This window comes from Lynx rufus, unplaced genomic scaffold, assembly GCF_022079265.1.
Source record: "Lynx rufus isolate CCGP_SWC_20201006 ecotype Redwood Valley unplaced genomic scaffold, mLynRuf1.p SCAF_2, whole genome shotgun sequence".
NCBI classification, from domain to species: Eukaryota; Metazoa; Chordata; class Mammalia; order Carnivora; family Felidae; genus Lynx; species Lynx rufus.
This window is the reverse complement of record NW_025814834.1, coordinates 117,646,203-117,664,004: the sequence shown is the minus strand read 5'-3', so window position 1 is coordinate 117,664,004 and position 17,802 is coordinate 117,646,203. Positions and strand designations below refer to the sequence as shown.

Below are 17,802 nucleotides of genomic sequence, written 5' to 3'. Positions count from 1 at the left end.
TTTGAGACAGAGAGACAGATCACAAGCAGAGGAGGGGCAGAGAGAGAAGGAGACACAGAATCTGAAGCAGCTCCAGGCTCTGAGCTGTCAGCACAGAGCCCAACACAGGGCTCGAACCCACAAACAGATCTTGACCTGAGCTTAAGTCAGGTGCTTAACCGACTAGCCACCCAGGCACCCCTCTTGAAGATTTTTTAAACTGTTTTTCAGAATTAATGAAGATGAATTGAGGGTCTACTAGATGCCAAGCATTAGGATAGGTATTTGAAGCATTATTTTCACCAAAAATATTCTCACAGCACTGGGTTTTTGCTTTTGTTTTTCCTTAAGGCCAATAACCCCACTGTCCAAATAACCTCTGCTGACAATGATTTCAAGCATACATTCATCAAAAATTCAAATAATATTGAAAGATATAAAGAAAAAGTAAAATCCTCCTTCTGGGCTACCCAAACTCTTCTCCTTATGACTAGCCACTATTATGAGTTTTATCATATGAAATTCCAAAAAAATGTTTCCTTCATATATGCATGTATACATACCAATACATACATACACTTTTTTATTTATATCAAAAGGGATCCTGTCACTCTCTTTTCACCTATTAGATAGTTAAGTACTTTCTGAGTGTTTAATATTAAAAATAATACTGCTTTCTCTTTATTGAAGCTTGCCAGCTAATAAAATTGAGGAGTGCTAGAATATCATTTTGCAGCCACTAATGAATTAAAGGATCCAAGCATTAAGCATCAACAGCTATTGTCACAAAAAGGGGAGCAACTACACATTGTGTGTCTCCTGATAGAGAAAAAAAAAAAAAAATAGCACCACCTGTGCAGCAGTCTTGCCAGAAAGTACAAAAATGAATCTAAATCTAATCACCTTCTGCTCCATTTATTCTCTCTGTTTCTACAGGAAACGTAAAGGGACAAAGAATCACAACAAACTACATCACAGGGAAGCCATAGGCAAAATCCCAACTGGAAAACTCTACAGGAAAAACAACCATGTCTCTTTAACAAAGAAATTACACGAAAATAGGGATGGCGGCACCTGGGGAGGCTCAGTCGGTCAAGCGATTAAGCGTCTGACTCCAGCTCAGGGCATCATCTCTCAGTTCGTGGGTTCGAGCTCAGTGTCGGGCTCTGGGCTGACAGCTCGGAGCCTGGAGCCTGCTTCTGATTCTGTGTCTCCTTCTCTCTCTACCCCTCCCCTACTCACGCACTCTCTCTCACTCTCAAAAATAAACAAACATTTAAAAAAGAAAAAAAGGGGGCACCTGGGTGGCTCAGTCGGTTGAGCGTCTGACTCTGGCTCAGGTTATGATCTCGCAGTTTGTGAGTTCAAGCCCGCGTCAGGGTCTGTGCTGACAGCTGGGGGCCTGGAGCCTGCTTCAGATTCTGTGTCTCCCTCTCTCTCTGCCCCTTCCCTGCTCATGCTCTCTCTCTCTCTCTCAAAAATGAATAAACATTAAAAAAAATTTTTTAAATAATTAAAAAAAGAAAAAAGAAAAAAATAGAGATGGATGGGAAACATATATTAGAGTTGAAAGACGTGTCAACCAACCATTATGTTCAGAACTTATTTGGATTCAGATTTAAACCAAGCATTTTTTTAAAGCTGTGACATGTAGATTAAGTTTAACACCAACTGGATATTTGATGAATTAAGGAACTATTGTTAATTTGTTTAGATGTGACTTGGTATTGTGGTCCTTATCTTTTAGAGATACATAAGGAAATATTTATGGATGAAATAATATGCTGTCTGTGATCTGCTTCAAAATGATACAGGACAGACAGTCTTAAGTTGGTAATTGGTGAAGTTGGGTAATGGGTATCTTCCCCTCTGTGTATATGTTTTAATTTCTCAATTATCAACAATTAAAAATATGCTTTTAATAAAAAGCTGCTGTTGGGACACCTGGGTGGCTCAGTCGGTTAAGTGGCCGTCTTTTGATTTAGGTTCAGGTCATGATCTCAGTTTGTGACTTCCAAACTTTGCTCTGCGCTTGGAATTCTGTTCCTCTGTCTCTGCTCCTCCCTGGCTCCCGCACCCACACTCTCTCTCTCTCTCTTTCAAAAATAAATAAATAGGGGCGCCTGGGTGGCTCAGTCGGTTAAGCGGCCGACTTCGGCTCAGGTTATGATCTCACCGTCCGTGAGTTCGAGTGCTGACAGCTCAGAGCCTGGAGCTTGTTTCAGATTCTGTGTCTCCCTCTCTCTGACCCGCCCCTGTTCATACTCTGTCTCTTCCTGTCTCAAAAATAAATAAAACGTTAAAAAAACTTTTAATAAAAATAAATAAATAAACTTTTTAAAAAGTAGAGGGGTGCCTGGGTGGCTCAGTCAATTAAGTGTCTGACTCCCATTTCGGCTCAGGTCATGATCTCGTGGTTGGTTGGTGAGTACGAGCTCCGAATCTGGCTGTGCGCTGATGGCACAGAGCTTGCGTGAGATTCTGTCTTTCCTCTCTGCCCCCTCCGCCGCTTGTGCGCATGCGCGCGCTCTCTCAAAATAAACTTTAAAAACAATGTTTTAATAATAAAAAAAGTAGGAAAAAATAGAAAATAGAAATAAAAAGCTGCTATTTACCCTCCCTGCATAAGTATCTTGGAGGATTTTGTTTAGACATTTTTGTTTTGTTTCATATATGAAAAGGGAATTGTGATAGTTATTGTTACATTACCCACTAAAAAGTTTGCACCACATTCTTCTCCCACTAATAGTGTATAAGATTACCCCATTTCTCTAACCTTAACCAGCACTGGGCATTAGCAAACCTTTACATTTGACCTATTATGGATCTCACAGACCCCTGGAAATCTCATGGTTCCTCAGAGCGCCATGGTGGCTGGTATCAGCCTGGATGGCCTGATGCAGCCATTTCTATGTTAAGGGATACCCCATTGCAGTGAATGGATAGCCATTTGAGGGCCAGGGTGCCATCTGCCCCAGAAGGTGCTTTAATGGACATAGACCCTGTGGCCTCTGAGACTGTGTTTTCACTGCCATTTGTGTTTTCACTGCCATTTGGCTCCTTCCTGTCTCCATAGTCACATTAGCCTAGAAGCTAATGGGGTTCTCTAAAGTCTGTCTCCATATGTCTGGTCTAATCTGGCAAGGTCTGGGCTCTACCTTCCGGTGTAAACTCGTTTTACTGTGCTCTCCTCCTTGCCCTCCAAACGCTACCTAAACTTGCCCTCTAAACTGCTTCTTGCAGTTCCTCCTACTTCTCTGAGCCAGCTGGCTTTTGCTCTCCCCCAGGCCTTTGCCCATGCCACCCATGGCCTGGAACACTCTTCCTTCCCATCTACCTCAGGCCTCATCCTAAAGTCCCCTCCTCCCAGAGGCCTTCCTCGCCCCCACCAATGTCAAGTTAGGCCTCCCTCCATTGCACTATCTGTGCCGGCACTTATCCCACTTAACACTCATCACACTTTATTATAGTCACTGGTTTAATATCCAACTTCTCTCCTAGGCACTAAAAGTCCAGGGAGGCAGAAGCCACTCTATTCTGTTGAATCTTGTATGCTCACTGCCCAGCAGATTGCCTGATATCTAACACACTCAACCAATTTTTGAATGAAAAAATGAATCAATGATATCATATCTAGCAATGCTTAGGAGTCAGAGAAGAGGAATGATCCTAGGGAGCCTTTCTTATAGAACTTAATATCAATAGATACTTAATAGATTTACAAAATTAGTAGACAAAGATTTTCCATTGCCCATATGAAATGAATGATGAAACCTAGTCTCCCTAGGCACAGGGACAGTCTTGCAGTTAAGGGTCACTTGCTGAAACCCAAACAGAGCTGCCCTTCAGGCTTACTACTCTCTGTGTCAGAATTACTGATTACCTGTATTGTGAGCTATGTTAACCTCCCTCTTAAAGAAAGGCCCCCTCCCCAGGCCACATTGTGAAACCAAATATGGTAAGAATTACTGATAAAGTTTTATGTTTTCTGTTTTATTTTTTTTCTCTTGAAGGCCAAACTGAGGCAGTGATACAGGCCACTGGAGGTTTATCAGCAGGTAGGTGATGAGGTCAGACCTGTGCTTGGAAGATTACTCTAGCAGGAGAACATGGAATATCCAAGAGGTTTGATCCTAGAAGAGGTGAGATGCAACCCTAACACTTTCTCCCACTTGAATAGAACAGGTGCGTGCAAGTGGGTATGATAGAGAAATGAAGGAAGAGATGTCATTTGAGCTGGAAGGTATGACTTCGGCTTGAAAGAAAACTCTGGCCAAGCCAGAAGGAAGGAGCAATCCAATCCAGACCTGGTAAGCAGCAAATGGGTTTAGTGGAAGGTGAACAGACCATTTGAAGTAGAGCAGAAAACCCACCTAACCCTATAGGAGAGCAGTAGGAGACACAGCTATAAAAGGAGGAAGAGGCAGATTTTGGAAAGCTTTGAATATCAAGCTTTTTAAAAATGTGTGTTGGATTACAGCTCCACCACTTACTTCCTAAACAATCCTGGACAAGTTATTTAACTTTTCTGAGGCTGTTTACTTTATCTAGAAAATAAGGATGATGATAATGGAATCTACTTCAGTGGTGCCAGTTATAGATCGAATGATGCAATGCAGAAGACCATGAAGCAGTTAAGTGCTCAATAAGTAGAGGCAATTATTATAACAATCATTGTTAACCCCAACATAAGCAAATAGACAACAGATGTCTGAGCAGGAGAAAGAAGTGATGAAAAAGGTTCTTTAGGAAGATTAAACTCACTATCACTAATTAGCTCCCCTCTGGAGTTAAAATTTCAAATTCTATCACCTCTTCCCCTTCCCCACTCTGCAGTTTCCTTGCTAGTGAACACCATGCCCAGGAGGAGCCTGAAACCAGTAACCAAGACTCTCTCATATTAGTGAAGGGATTCCAACTGATAAGCAAGTTGAGATATGGCCTCTCCGATAGAGAACCAGAACCCCCTCAGTCCCCTCCCCAAGGATTTCAGCCACCACCATCACCATAGATTTATATACAGGGCACATCCTGAAAAGAATAAAGCAGGTGATATTCCTTTTAATTGTAAAGCATAGATAATTTCCCCCCAAAATCCAAGGAGGGATCCAGGTTTTCAGAGATTGATCTTACTCTCTCAAATCCCTTAAATCCTGAACTAGCAGTTTATTCTCTGGAGAGTTTCTGAGGAGAAGTCTTTCTATGCCTCAGTTTCCTCAACTATAAAATGGGAGATAATAATGGTAACTATTTCATGAGGTTCTTGTGAGGATTAAATGAGTCAATATGTATAAAGGGCCTGGAGAACATTGTCTGGCACATAGTAAGTGCTCTATAGGTGTTAGCTAAACTTTCTTAAGGACTTTATTTCTTCTACCTTGTTTATAATGCTTCTTATTTGTGGTCATGTCTTTTTAAATGACTAAACATTAACAGTGTCCTCATAACAACCTACTTCAACCCCAGTGCACCTCTTGGGTAGAAGTAATTTTGGCCAATGGTTTATAAATATTTATCCTTTTCCACAGACCCAGCAGTGGTTGTATCTGTTTACTTCATTTAATGAGAAAATATATTGCAGATAAAAAGAAAGCAGCCAAGCTTTTAAATTAATCGGTAATTTTATTAATACAATAGCATCTACACATACTTGAAAACACGCATGTGGGAAACAGAAGACTGATTCAGTTCATGATGTCTGGAGTCCGTCTGAATTCACAAAACTCTTAGGATCAACCCCAGAACCCCTTAGCCAAAAGCAGAGTTGAATAACTGATCAGTGTCTTCATCAGCAAAATCAAGGCTTGGACAGAAAGACTGTGAACATTCTGTAATCACACAAAATAAAACTAAAATGCAATTGTCCACGCATTTGAGGATACAAAGGTGGAAAAGTTGGCTGCATGACCAGTGAACCAATCCCATTGCTTTTCTCAACCCCCTTTGCAAAAGGGTTATTAACCTTGCCTGTCTTACAGGGTCTATCTTTTCAGGGCTTCCTGATAAATGAGAAGGTGAGTGTAAATTAAATGCTCATCTCCATGGGGAACAGAGGATCAGGGTGGAAGTGATGGGTTTCAGAAAAGGAGACTGGAAAAGGATTCAATGCTCTGAATTTAACGAAAATCCAAAAGAGGTTACGCTACACTAAGGAGCGTATAGGGAGAACCAACCATTGTCACCTATTTGGCGCAAAAAGAATCTTAACACGGGCCTCCTCAGAGATCTTGCCCTGAGGTGACCACGGACGGACTTGGGCAAAGAGCTCCAAAAGCATTTCCATTTTCATGTCTTCACATGTATCTAATGGAAATGAAAGGCACCCATCCATCCACGGGAGCGATTAAGAAAAGGATGGGGTGGGAAAATTAATTCGACAGATCTTAATAATTCAGTAAGTATTTAAGTGTCCGCTTTGTGCCAGGCACTGATTGGCACGGACAATACAGAAAAACAGACCAGCAAAGTCTCTGTTAAGGGGTTGAGAACAAAGACCATACCTAAGAAACGAACCAATTTCTGACGGCTGCTAAGAGGAAGAGAAAACCATGAGACCGTATGACAGGCAGGAACAAGAGGCGCAAATTCCTGAGTGGGACTTGGGAAGGCCTCCGAGAGGTGGCTTTTGAGCCCAGACCTCAATGACCAGCGCCGTGCAGTGACCTAAGGCCGGAGCGTTCCGAGAAGAATTAAATGCAAAAACGATCCACAAACCGAGAAATAACAGGGATTTCAAAGACCCAAAGTAAGCAGCGGAAACCAGAATCTACAAATTCCGGAGCGGGCGGGTGATTTTAAATATTCATGTCGTCCAATCAGGGAAAGGCTAGGACCCGGCAGCACAGGCTCCACCCTTAACGCCAAGACCGCTGGGATCCACAGGAGGCCACACCGCAGGGCAGAACTGGTGACTGGGCACCCAGGCAGCTGCCAAACGCTCGGAAGAATTCTTCAGCGCTCTGACGCAATATCCGCGGCCCCCGGGGCTTAGTTGTCCTGGGACTCTTTCTTAAGTGAGGATGACCGAAATCACTCATTTCGTTTTAGAACACTGATGAAACATACACCCAACAGAACGACCAGGACACAATAGTCTAGGGACGGAAGGTGAGGAGGAACAGATTCTCCAATATCTTAATTCGAAAGGATTTGTAGGAAAACTAAGACAGTTAAAAGTCTTTAAGACGCGCTCTAGATTAAAAAGCAAAGCCAGTCACGCGCCAGGAGTCTCAAGTTTAAGAAAGGCTTAGATACTACGTGTGCCATCTTCCATGACCTTTCGCAAGTAAAACTTACTTTGTGAGAAGGAAGTGAGGGGAAAATAAGTGAACAAAGCTCTTTTCTGGTGATTAGGTGGGTGGCTCTGAAAAGAGCCTTTGGAGTCAAGCGGCCGGCGACCCGTGCGAGCGCCGTGTCCCGGCAGGGACTCACTTGGAGCTGGTGTACTTGGTGACGGCCTTGGTGCCCTCGGACACGGCGTGCTTGGCCAGCTCGCCGGGCAGCAGCAGGCGCACAGCCGTCTGGATCTCCCGGGACGTGATGGTTGAGCGCTTGTTGTAATGCGCCAGGCGGGAGGCCTCGCCGGCGATGCGCTCAAAGATGTCATTGACGAACGAGTTCATGATGCCCATGGCCTTAGACGAGATGCCAGTGTCGGGGTGCACCTGCTTGAGCACCTTGTACACGTAGATGGAGTAACTCTCCTTGCGGCTGCGCTTGCGCTTCTTGCCATCCTTCTTCTGGGCTTTGGTGACCGCCTTTTTCGAGCCCTTCTTGGGCGCGGGAGCGGATTTTGCCGGCTCAGGCATTGTACAACACCACACGCGTTAGCAAAGAAAAGAAGTGCGAGAATGGGCGGGCCTGATCCTTTTATAACCACCGTATGCAAATTAGGGCTCCAAAAGTCCTTCATTTCCATTGGGCCTTGCAGGGACCTTGCGTTATCAGTAATAACTACGTAACAGCACCTACTCTTGGCCTTATTGGCCAGTTCTGGAGCCAATTTAGGACCAATGAAAAACTCGTTCCTGACCCCACCCCTAGCAAAGCTTATAAAGGCTTTTCAATCGCTGAGCTTTCAATCCTGTTTTGTTGTGAGGTTGAGAGCTTTAGGTGTTCTAACTCACTTTCAGTCATGTCGGGTCGCGGAAAGCAGGGAGGCAAGGCCCGCGCTAAGGCCAAGTCGCGCTCGTCCCGCGCCGGCCTGCAGTTCCCGGTGGGCCGAGTGCACCGCCTGCTGCGCAAGGGCAACTACGCCGAGCGGGTGGGGGCCGGCGCGCCGGTCTACATGGCGGCGGTGCTGGAGTATCTGACGGCGGAAATCCTGGAGCTGGCGGGGAACGCGGCCCGCGACAACAAGAAGACGCGCATCATCCCCCGCCACCTGCAGCTGGCCATCCGCAACGACGAGGAATTGAACAAGCTGTTGGGCAAAGTCACCATCGCCCAGGGCGGCGTGCTGCCTAACATCCAGGCCGTTCTCTTACCAAAGAAAACCGAAAGCCACAAAGCCAAAAGCAAATAAACCATGACAAGCCAAAGACCAAAGGCTCTTTTTAGAGCCACCCAAATTTTCAAAAAAAGAGCTAATGCGCTATTCCGTGATCAGCCCCTCATTTGACACTTTGGTGGCTCTTAAAAGAGCCTTTGGGGTTAGTGGGGATGGTCTCAAGCTTCCTAATTACTTGTTCTTGCCAGGCTTGTGACTCTCCGTTTTCTTGGGCAACAAGACCGCCTGTATATTGGGCAAGACGCCGCCCTGGGCAATGGTGACACCCCCGAGTAACTTGTTGAGCTCTTCGTCATTTCTCACGGCTAGCTGCAAATGGCGAGGGATGATGCGCGTCTTCTTGTTGTCGCGGGCCGCGTTCCCCGCCAGCTCCAGGATTTCCGCCGTCAGGTACTCCAGCACCGCCGCCAGGTACACCGGCGCGCCGGCCCCCACCCGCTCGGCGTAGTTGCCCTTGCGCAGCAGGCGGTGCACTCGGCCCACCGGGAACTGCAGGCCGGCACGGGACGAGCGCGACTTGGCCTTGGCGCGAGCTTTGCCTCCCTGCTTTCCGCGTCCAGACATTACGGCCAAAAATGCAGTTACAGCTTCTTATTCAAGGAGAAGGAAGTGGAAAGGATAACCAATTTGGTGTAATTTATAAGAGCTACCGGGAGGGGTGAAGGGAAGTAGCCCAATCAAACAGCCAATCGGAAGGCAGAAAACGGACTCTTCGTTTGCATCCTGCACTACAAGGAAATGACGGATTTCGTACGTACCTACCAATCGCTGGGAGCCACATTAAAGCTCCTAATTTGCATGAGAGGATTTTTAAAGAAAGAAAGCTTTCGGACAAAATGCTGGTTTGGCGTTTTACTGAGTGGCAATTTTTGTTTTCAGTTTAGAGAAGGCGAGGCGGAGGTAGGTGGGGGGTGGGGAGAGGGGGAAGGGAATTGGTTCTTTTTTTTTTTTCCAGTTTAGAGCTAGAAGGGAAATCCTAAGAAGGACCCAAAAGGCCTGCAAAGGGGCCTCCAGCAGATGCAGAGTTGTTCCCACTCAAGGGTAGGGATTCTGAAGCCAGTTATCCCCTTGAGCCTTAAATTACTCTCCAAGTCCCGCCTTTTCTGTCTGTTCACAGTTGAACTCCCAGAAAAATTACCAAGGCCGTCTGCTTTCTCTGCAATTTAGTCGTGGCCTTCGGTGTGGCTTAGCCCCACCCCCAGCCATCCCCGCTCCTCGGAATACACTGTAACCAAGGACTGAAAAAGATCTGTCCTCCTCCGGACCTCCAGGAGGCATCCGATTACCGCCTTGAAACTTGCTCCTTTGGCTTTCAAAATGTCCCCCGACTTTCCCCCATCCTGCTCATTTTCCTCTACCTGGCTCTAAATTCTCGTGTCTGTCTGGGCTCTGCCCCCTACACAAAACCCCCCTCCATTCTTCGCTCTTCCCGAGGAGTCTTCCCACTTCCATGCTTTCAACTATCCCAGATTTGTTCTAGAAGCTCAGACCCTTACACTAAACTGCTTAGTGGGTACCTCAACTCATTTGTCCCAACAACTCGACCAATCCAGATGCGAACTTACCCAAACAACCGCCTACCTCCTCTGTTTGCTGTTTTTCGCCAAATTACACTTAGAATCCACTCACCTGCATCTCAACAGCATATCTGGCTACTTACTTAGCATCTCTTCACTTTTTTTTTTTTTCAACGTTTATTTATTTTTGGGACAGAGAGAGACAGAGCATGAACGGGGGAGGGGCAGAGAGAGAGGGAGACACAGAATCGGAAACAGGCTCCAGGCTCTGAGCCATCAGCCCAGAGCCTGACGCGGGGCTTGAACTCACGGACCGCGAGATCGTGACCTGGCTGAAGTCGGACGCTTAACCGACTGCGCCACCCAGGCGCCCCTCTCTTCACTTTTTAATCCATGTTCCTGTCTGCTTCCTCACTGCTCTCTTAGATTTCAGCAACAGCCCTGTAACACTTGTTTTCCTAATCTTCCAACTGCCTTCTAGAGAAACCTGGAAAGTTGTTTCTTCCTCCTCAGCTTCCCATCCTGGGTGGTTCTACATCCCTCACACCATTTGCACCCTCTCCTGAGTGTTCCATGAGGACTGGAGGACTTAAATCCTATTCATCGAGCCCATTTCTGATGTCCTCTCTTTTATCCTCACCTTTATTGAACTGACATTTATCAAGTACATGCTACCTACCAGGCAATGGGTATACAGATAAGTGAGACTAGTGCAAAGAACTGTCATGAGATGCTTCTAGAAAATAGAGGAAATCTCAAGTCTGCAAGTTAATATCAGCTATCTGTAGCTGGTAAGAATGTTGGTATAAACATGTGAAACACCCAGATCCAATCAAAGGTGATGGGAGAGTGCTTTTTCAATAGCAGAATGTACCTGAAGGTAATTCTAACTCAATCAATTATATCATTTCAGAAGATGCATGTGTTAATAGAAAGATGTAGTCCACACAGAGTCTAAATGAGGCAATTACAATAGGAATGTGTTGTTTCTCCAGCACTGTGAATACACACACACACACACACACACACACACACACACACATACACACACAACCAAGGGTCCTTGGTTGTGAAATCATCAGCCTTTCTTACAACCTGGATGAAATATTTCTGAAGACTGCCCAACTCTCTTAGCTCAGATACTGGGCTCGACAACTTTCTGATTATTCTACTTCAAGATAAAAATATGAGACTGAGAATGCATGAGCTAGTTATAAGACACATCACTAGAAGTTAATGAATTTGCACCCTAGACTATTCATAAATTTCTTGTCTGTTTTGTTAGTGTGAGTCTCTCCCCAATGAGCCAATCAACGCTGGAAGTTCTGACAGTGTCAACTTTTCAGACCTACAGGGTCTGAACCCAGACAGTCCAGATTGGGGCAGGGGGGCTACTATAACTCTGGTAGCTTGAGAGACCCTGCTTGAGGGGGCACTGACCTCCCCAACTCTTCCACTTTTTATCTCTTTTTTACCTCTATCACAATGACTCTGTGCTGTTAGGAAAGATGAAGGGCAAAGAGAATATATGGAACCTTATGTGATAAGCCCTATGCTGGGGGCTACCTATGAAGTAGGTAGAATGAAGTAGATGTAATTGTTTCACAGAAAAGGAAAGTAAGGCTCAGAGAAGTTAGGGCACTTGCTGAAAGTGACATGGCCATTTACTAAGACATGGTTAGAACTCAGGTCTGCCTGACTCAAAAATTGTGCTCTTTACACTACTTCACTCACTAGATGTTGGGCTTCACGAGCCACTTAACTTACACAGCCTCCCCTTCTTTCTCTGGTAAAGAGAGAAAGAGAATGAGAGAAAATTAGATTTAATATTTTAGATTCCATCCAGCTATAAAACCTTATTAGATTAATTTAGATAGGCCAATCTCCCACAAATTATACCAGGCTCAATTACTATCTATTGCTCCCCAGAGCTCTTTTCCCAGCATTCTTACCAGAGCTATTAAAACGTGAAGTAGAGCAGGCCATCCGTAAAAGTAGTACACCATCACAGACAAACAGACTGGATCTTACCTCCTTTAACAAAAAGGCAGCCGGGATTTTTAACCAAAGGCAACTGAGTTCCTTCCCAAGGAATCCAGTTAAACCGTTATTTTGCCTTCTAGCCCCATTCCATAGTCCTCTCTCTTCCCCTCTCCCTCCACCTCTGTCACCACAACCACCACCTCCAGCCTCCTCCATAGTGAGCTGCACACCATTCAGTTAGGACCTTTCCATAGGTCCCTAACATTGCATGTACACTTGCCTTTGATTAGAAGGCTTCATCTTCCTCTTGACCTTCCTTCAGCCCAGATATCACCTCCTCCTTCATGAGGCCTTCCCTACTCCCATACGCACACAGCCTCAGGGTACCCACCTCTGTGTTCAAATCCTGGTGATAGTGCTTACCACTCTGCTTTGGCTTTGGTCTCACTTCCTTTCTGTAACCACCTCAAGGGAGAGACCATGTCTTCTTCATCTTTGAATCTGAGTCCTTAATTCCTTCTACCTGGCTCTTAAAAAGGTAATTGAATGTTTTCGGCATGAATACATGAAATAACACTCTTAGGGAATTAGTGTCTTCTTTTCAAAAATATTTCTCTTTACTCAAGAACCATTCTCCAAATGCCACCTATAAATAGTAGACTGTGATAGCCAGAGTGATGGAAGATATACTGGAAGCTCGTCAATTAAACAACTAAACAAATATATATATATATATATATATATATATATATATATACATATATATCCAACCATAACAGACTTGTTAGAATAAATGATGATAAATGTAAAGAACCTAATACAGAGCCTGGAAACTGAGAGGTCCCAAAGCTGTATTAGGAGGCCAAATAGCTTAATGTTTAAGAGCCCAAATTCTACAGCCTGACTCTGCATTGTTTACCAGATATGTGATCATGGGCAAGTTACCTAACCTCTAAGCGTCTCTGCTTCCTCACTGGTAAATCAAAAGTAATAATAGTAGATGGGGCACCTGGGTGGCTCAGTTAAGTGTCATACTTCAGCTCAGGTCAGGATCTTGCAGTTCATGGGTTCAAGCCCCACATCAGGCTCTGCGCTGACAGCAGCAGAGTCTTCTTTGGATCCTCTGTCTCCCTCACTCTCTGCCCCTCCCCCGCTCACTCTCTCTCAAAAATAACAAACATCAAAAAAAAAAAAAAGTAATATTAGGTACTTCATGGGGCTGTTGTAAAAATTAAGAGAGTTCATAAATGTAAAACATTTAGAAAAGTACCTAGCACCAACAGAGCAGGGGCATCCCCAAAATTCTTTGAACCAATTGTTCTTTAAAAAAAATTTTTTTTAAATGTTTATTTATATTTGAGAGAGAGAGGGACAGAGTGCAAGTGGAGGAGGGACAGAGAGAGAAGGAGATACAGAATCCGAGGCAGGCTCTAGGCTCTGAGCTGTCCACACAGAGCTCGACACAGGGCTTGAACTCACAAACCGTGAGATCATGACCTGAGCCGAAGTCGGATGCTCAACCTACTGAGCCACCCAGGTGCCCCTGAACCAATTTTTCATTTCAAAAATAAACATTAGGGGGACGTCTGAGTGACTCAGTCTGCTATGTGTCTGACTCTTGATATTGGCTGAGGTCATGATCTCGTGGTTGTGGGACTGAGCCCCGCACCAGGCTCTGTGCTGAGCATGGAGTCTGCTTGGGGTTCTCTTTCTCCCTCTCTTTCTACCCCCTCTCCCTGCTTGTGCTCTCTCTGTTTCTCTCAATAATAAATAAATAAGTTTAAATATATACATACATACATACATACATACATACATACATACATAAAAATAAACATTAGGTTTATCATATGACCTAGCAATTCCACTCCTGGCTATACAGCAAACAGAAATGCAATGCACTTGGATGAATCTCACAGACAATGTGGAACAAAAGAAGACAAACACAAATGAATTCATGCTATGTGATTCTTTTTATATGAAGTTTTAAAATGGGCAACACTAATCTATGGTGATAGAAGTTAGAATAACGATTACCTGTGGGGAGGTGGTATTGATTTCCCTGGAGCCTTCCAAGGTTCTGGAAATTTTCTGTATCTTGATACGCGTGTATTCATATGTAGAATTAAACTGTACACTTAAGATTTGTAAATTCCTTATGTGTAAATTATACATCAATAAGCACAAATTAAGTTTTTCATGATCAAATATTGAAGTAATCATCATGGGGGGAAATGAGTATTTTGTTAGACACCCCATCCTCATGTCATAGATTAGTGTTTATTGGTTTTTTGTTTTGTTTTGTTTAATTACACCTGAGGTGGCCACCATAATCTTTTGATGTTCAAAGCCTCTAAAAGTCTCAATCTGGCCAAGACAAACCTTCACTAAAAAGGAGATATTATTCTTACTATGTTTTTATTAAAAACAAAGACACTATAACTTGCCCCGTGGAGTTTGCAATTTACAAAGCTTCCATTTATTTTTGCAACAGAAATAACAATGACATCAGCCCTATTTGCACATTAGTTCACACATCCATCCAATACATTTAAGAACAACAAGTATGCCAACACTGAGCTTAACATAACACATCCAGAACATAATGAATACATTCCCTCTGCCCAGATCTCTCTTTCCTCATGGTTAGTTACCCCCTAGTCATTCAGATCTCTGATTAAATCACCTCCCTAGCAAGGCCTTCTCCAACCACAGCCTCCCAACATTCCCTATCAGTTGCTGGATTAGCAAGTTGCAAAGGCCTGACCAAAAGCAAGTCCTATAGATTCTATCTTTTTTAGCAGCATTCTGATCAATTTATTTCTCTCTAGCCCATCTCCTGCCTTCACTCAGATTATCTTTCACCATACTACTGTGAACGGCTTTTCTATTTTTCCTGTTCCTCTAATACCATCTTCACATGCTAGCCAAGGTGATTTAATAGAAAATTGGAGTCTTTTTCACCATATGCTCTCTCACCCTTACCCACTTCCTCACCCACCCATCCATGATGATCTCATTCCATCTTCAATAACTCCTGCTTCAGATACACTTCTCAGATGCTAAAATTAGTAGACAAAAGCTTAATGAGAAACAAGATAGTACATAGACTCAAAATATCACCCACAATTACAAATGGAAAAAGAATTTTACAATGGAGAAACTGAAAGATATCCCTTTAACAAATGATCAGAATTATCATCAGCAATAAGACAAATCAAGCTAATGCCCACTGGTATGGTTCACTGAGAAGGACTCAATATCATTTGGCAGTATTCTTGCCAAAAATGCATATCCTAAATCTGCAGACAAACCCAAATTGAGGGACATTACAAAATAAATGTTCTGTACTCTCCAACAATGTCAAAGTCATGAAAGACAAAGACTAAGGAACTATTCCTGATTAATGGAGACCAAAGAGATCTAACAACTAAATACAACATGTGATCCCAGATTGGATCCTGAACCAGAACATTTTTTTTTTCATTTTATACAAAAGACACTAGTGGGAAAATTAACAAATTTTGAATAAGATCTGTATATTAGATAATAGTACTATATCAATGTCAATTTCCCGAGTGTGACAATTACATTGTGGTTATGTGAGAAAATGTCTTTTTTTTTTTTTAACTAAATACTCATTAGTAAATATCAGAGTTCTCCAGAGAAACAGACACATAGGAAATATACGGAGAGAGAGATAGAGAAGGATTTATTATAAGGAATTGGCTCACACGATTATGTAGGCTAACAAGTCCCAAGATCTGCCAGGTGAGTCAGCAAGCTGGAAACCGGGAGAGCTGACGGTGTAGTTCCAGTCCAAGTCCAAAGGCCTGAGAACAAAGAGAACCAATGCTGCAATTCCAGTCTGCAGGCCAGCAGGCTGAAGACCCAGGAAGAGTCAGTGTTTCAGTTTGAGTCCAAAGGCAGGAAAAAAGCCAGTGTCCCAAATCAGAGGCACTCAGGCAGGAAAGAACTCTCTTTCTCAAAGATGGTCAGCCATTTTGTTCTATTCAGGCCTCTGACTGACGAGGCCCACCCACATTAGGAAGGGCAATCTGATTTGCCAATTTAAATGTTAACCTCATCCCAAAACACCCTTACAAAAAGACCGAGAATAATGTTTGACCCCATATCTGGGCACCCAATAGCCCAGTCAATTTGACACATAAAATTAACCATCCCAAGTACTTAGAGGTAAATGGGGCTTTATCTCTGAAACTTATGCTCAAATGGTTCAGCAAAAAAATTATATGTGTGTAGATAGATACATAGAAATAAAGCAAACCTGATGAAATGTTAACATTTGGATAATCTGTGTATCAGAATGAGGGATCATATATTGGAAGAACTTAATTTTCCACTTGTGTCAGGGAAAACCTTACTTCAGTCTATCTCCTGTGTGTTTCTTCCCTGTGAATCTCCTTCACTAGTCACATAAAACATTTCACTTCCAAATGTGTGCTTTTTCCCCACACCAAGCAATTTTCTGCAACACCAGCTGGGTGGTCTGCAATTTTTTTTATGAGTTTATTTTTATTTATTTTTGAGAGAGAGAGAGAGCGTGCATGTGAGGAAGGGCAGAGAGAGAGAGAGAGAGAGAGAGAGAGAGAGAGAATCCCACACAGGCTCTGCACTGTCAGCTCGAAGCCCCAAAGTCGGGCTGGACCTCACACCATGCGGGGCTTGAACTCACAAACCATGAGATCACGACCTGAGCTGAAGTTGGGTGCTTAAATGACTTAGCCACCCAGGCACCCCCACACCCCTGGCCTACAATTTAATTCAGTTCTGACACTCTCTACCCAGAGATAGCATCAGATCCCACAGGTTAAAGGGCTCGGTCCTATAACACTGTGCCCCACCCACCCCAACACACACACACACACACACACACACACACACACACACACACGCTTAAGATGCCAGCCACAAGCCCAGGTTGTCTGTCACCTGTGCTTCTGACCAACTGATTATAAATTGAGGTTCCACTGACCCCTCCTTTGGGCTCTATGAATTTGCTAGAGCAGCTCACAGAACTCAAGGTAATATTTTACTTACATTTACCAGTTTATTATAAAAGGATATGATAAAGGATACAGCTGAGCATCCATATAGAAGAGATAAAGCAAGGTATATGGGAAGGGGCTCTCCAGCATGCCACTCTCCCGGCACCTCCACATGTTCACCAACCCAGAAGCTCTCCAAACTCCATACTTTTGGGATTTGATGGAAACTTCATCATGTAGGCATGATCGATCATTAACTTCATTTTCAGCCCCTCTCCCTTCTCAAGAGAATGAGGGCATAACTGAAAATTCCAAGCTTCTTTTAAAAAAAAAAAAATTTAAGGTTTAATTTTGAAAGAGAGAGAGAGCACACACATGTGTGCCCACAGGGACATGAGCAGAGGCCAGGCAGAGAGGAGGGTGGGGGGGAGAGAGAATCCCAAGCAGGGTCTGCACTGTCAGCACGGGGCTCCACACAGGGCTCTAACTCACCAACCGTGAGATCACCAAACCAAAATCAAGAGTCAGATGCTTAACTGAGAGATGCAAACTGAGTCAGATGCAAACCGTGAGATCATGACTTGAGTTGAACACTCAGCTGACTGAGCCACCAAGGTGCCCCTCCAGTAGTCCATATCTTATGGAACTAATGCCATCCATCCAGATGCACAAACCTGATACTCATCCTTGACACTTCCCCTCCCATAACTAACCTATCACCACATCCTGTGAATTCCCTCCTAATATATATCTTGTAAGCACAGTTTCTCTCCACCTCTGCCTCTACTGCTGCCACCTTGATCCA

At 43.9% G+C, this 17,802-nt stretch overlaps 3 protein-coding genes across 3 annotated transcripts; 1 reads left to right on the top strand and 2 right to left on the bottom strand.

Annotated features, from left to right (window-relative positions):
* Window positions 1-7,243: 7,243 nt before the first annotated feature.
* Window positions 7,244-7,829, bottom strand: LOC124514743 (histone H2B type 2-E). Its single transcript, XM_047082981.1, has one exon. It carries the CDS (start codon window positions 7,785-7,787, stop codon window positions 7,407-7,409), a length of 381 nt encoding a protein of 126 aa, XP_046938937.1. The 5' UTR covers window positions 7,788-7,829; the 3' UTR covers window positions 7,244-7,406.
* Window positions 7,830-8,075: 246 nt separating this feature from the next.
* Window positions 8,076-8,540, top strand: LOC124514742 (histone H2A type 2-C). The gene has a single exon (XM_047082979.1). It carries the CDS (start codon window positions 8,114-8,116, stop codon window positions 8,501-8,503), a length of 390 nt encoding a protein of 129 aa, XP_046938935.1. The 5' UTR covers window positions 8,076-8,113; the 3' UTR covers window positions 8,504-8,540.
* LOC124514741 (histone H2A type 2-B) lies at window positions 8,161-9,052 on the bottom strand. The gene has a single exon (XM_047082978.1). The coding sequence runs from the start codon at window positions 9,050-9,052 to the stop codon at window positions 8,660-8,662; it is 393 nt and encodes a 130-aa protein (XP_046938934.1). The 3' UTR covers window positions 8,161-8,659.
* Between the last annotated feature and the right edge of the window lie 8,750 nt (window positions 9,053-17,802).

Bases quoted from the DNA above. Each gene is read 5' to 3' on its own strand.
- LOC124514743 (XM_047082981.1), bottom strand. From the start codon at position 7,787: ATGCCTGAGCCGGCAAAATCCGCTCCCGCGCCCAAGAAGGGCTCGAAA.
- LOC124514742 (XM_047082979.1), top strand. From the start codon at position 8,114: ATGTCGGGTCGCGGAAAGCAGGGAGGCAAGGCCCGCGCTAAGGCCAAG.
- LOC124514741 (XM_047082978.1), bottom strand. From the start codon at position 9,052: ATGTCTGGACGCGGAAAGCAGGGAGGCAAAGCTCGCGCCAAGGCCAAG.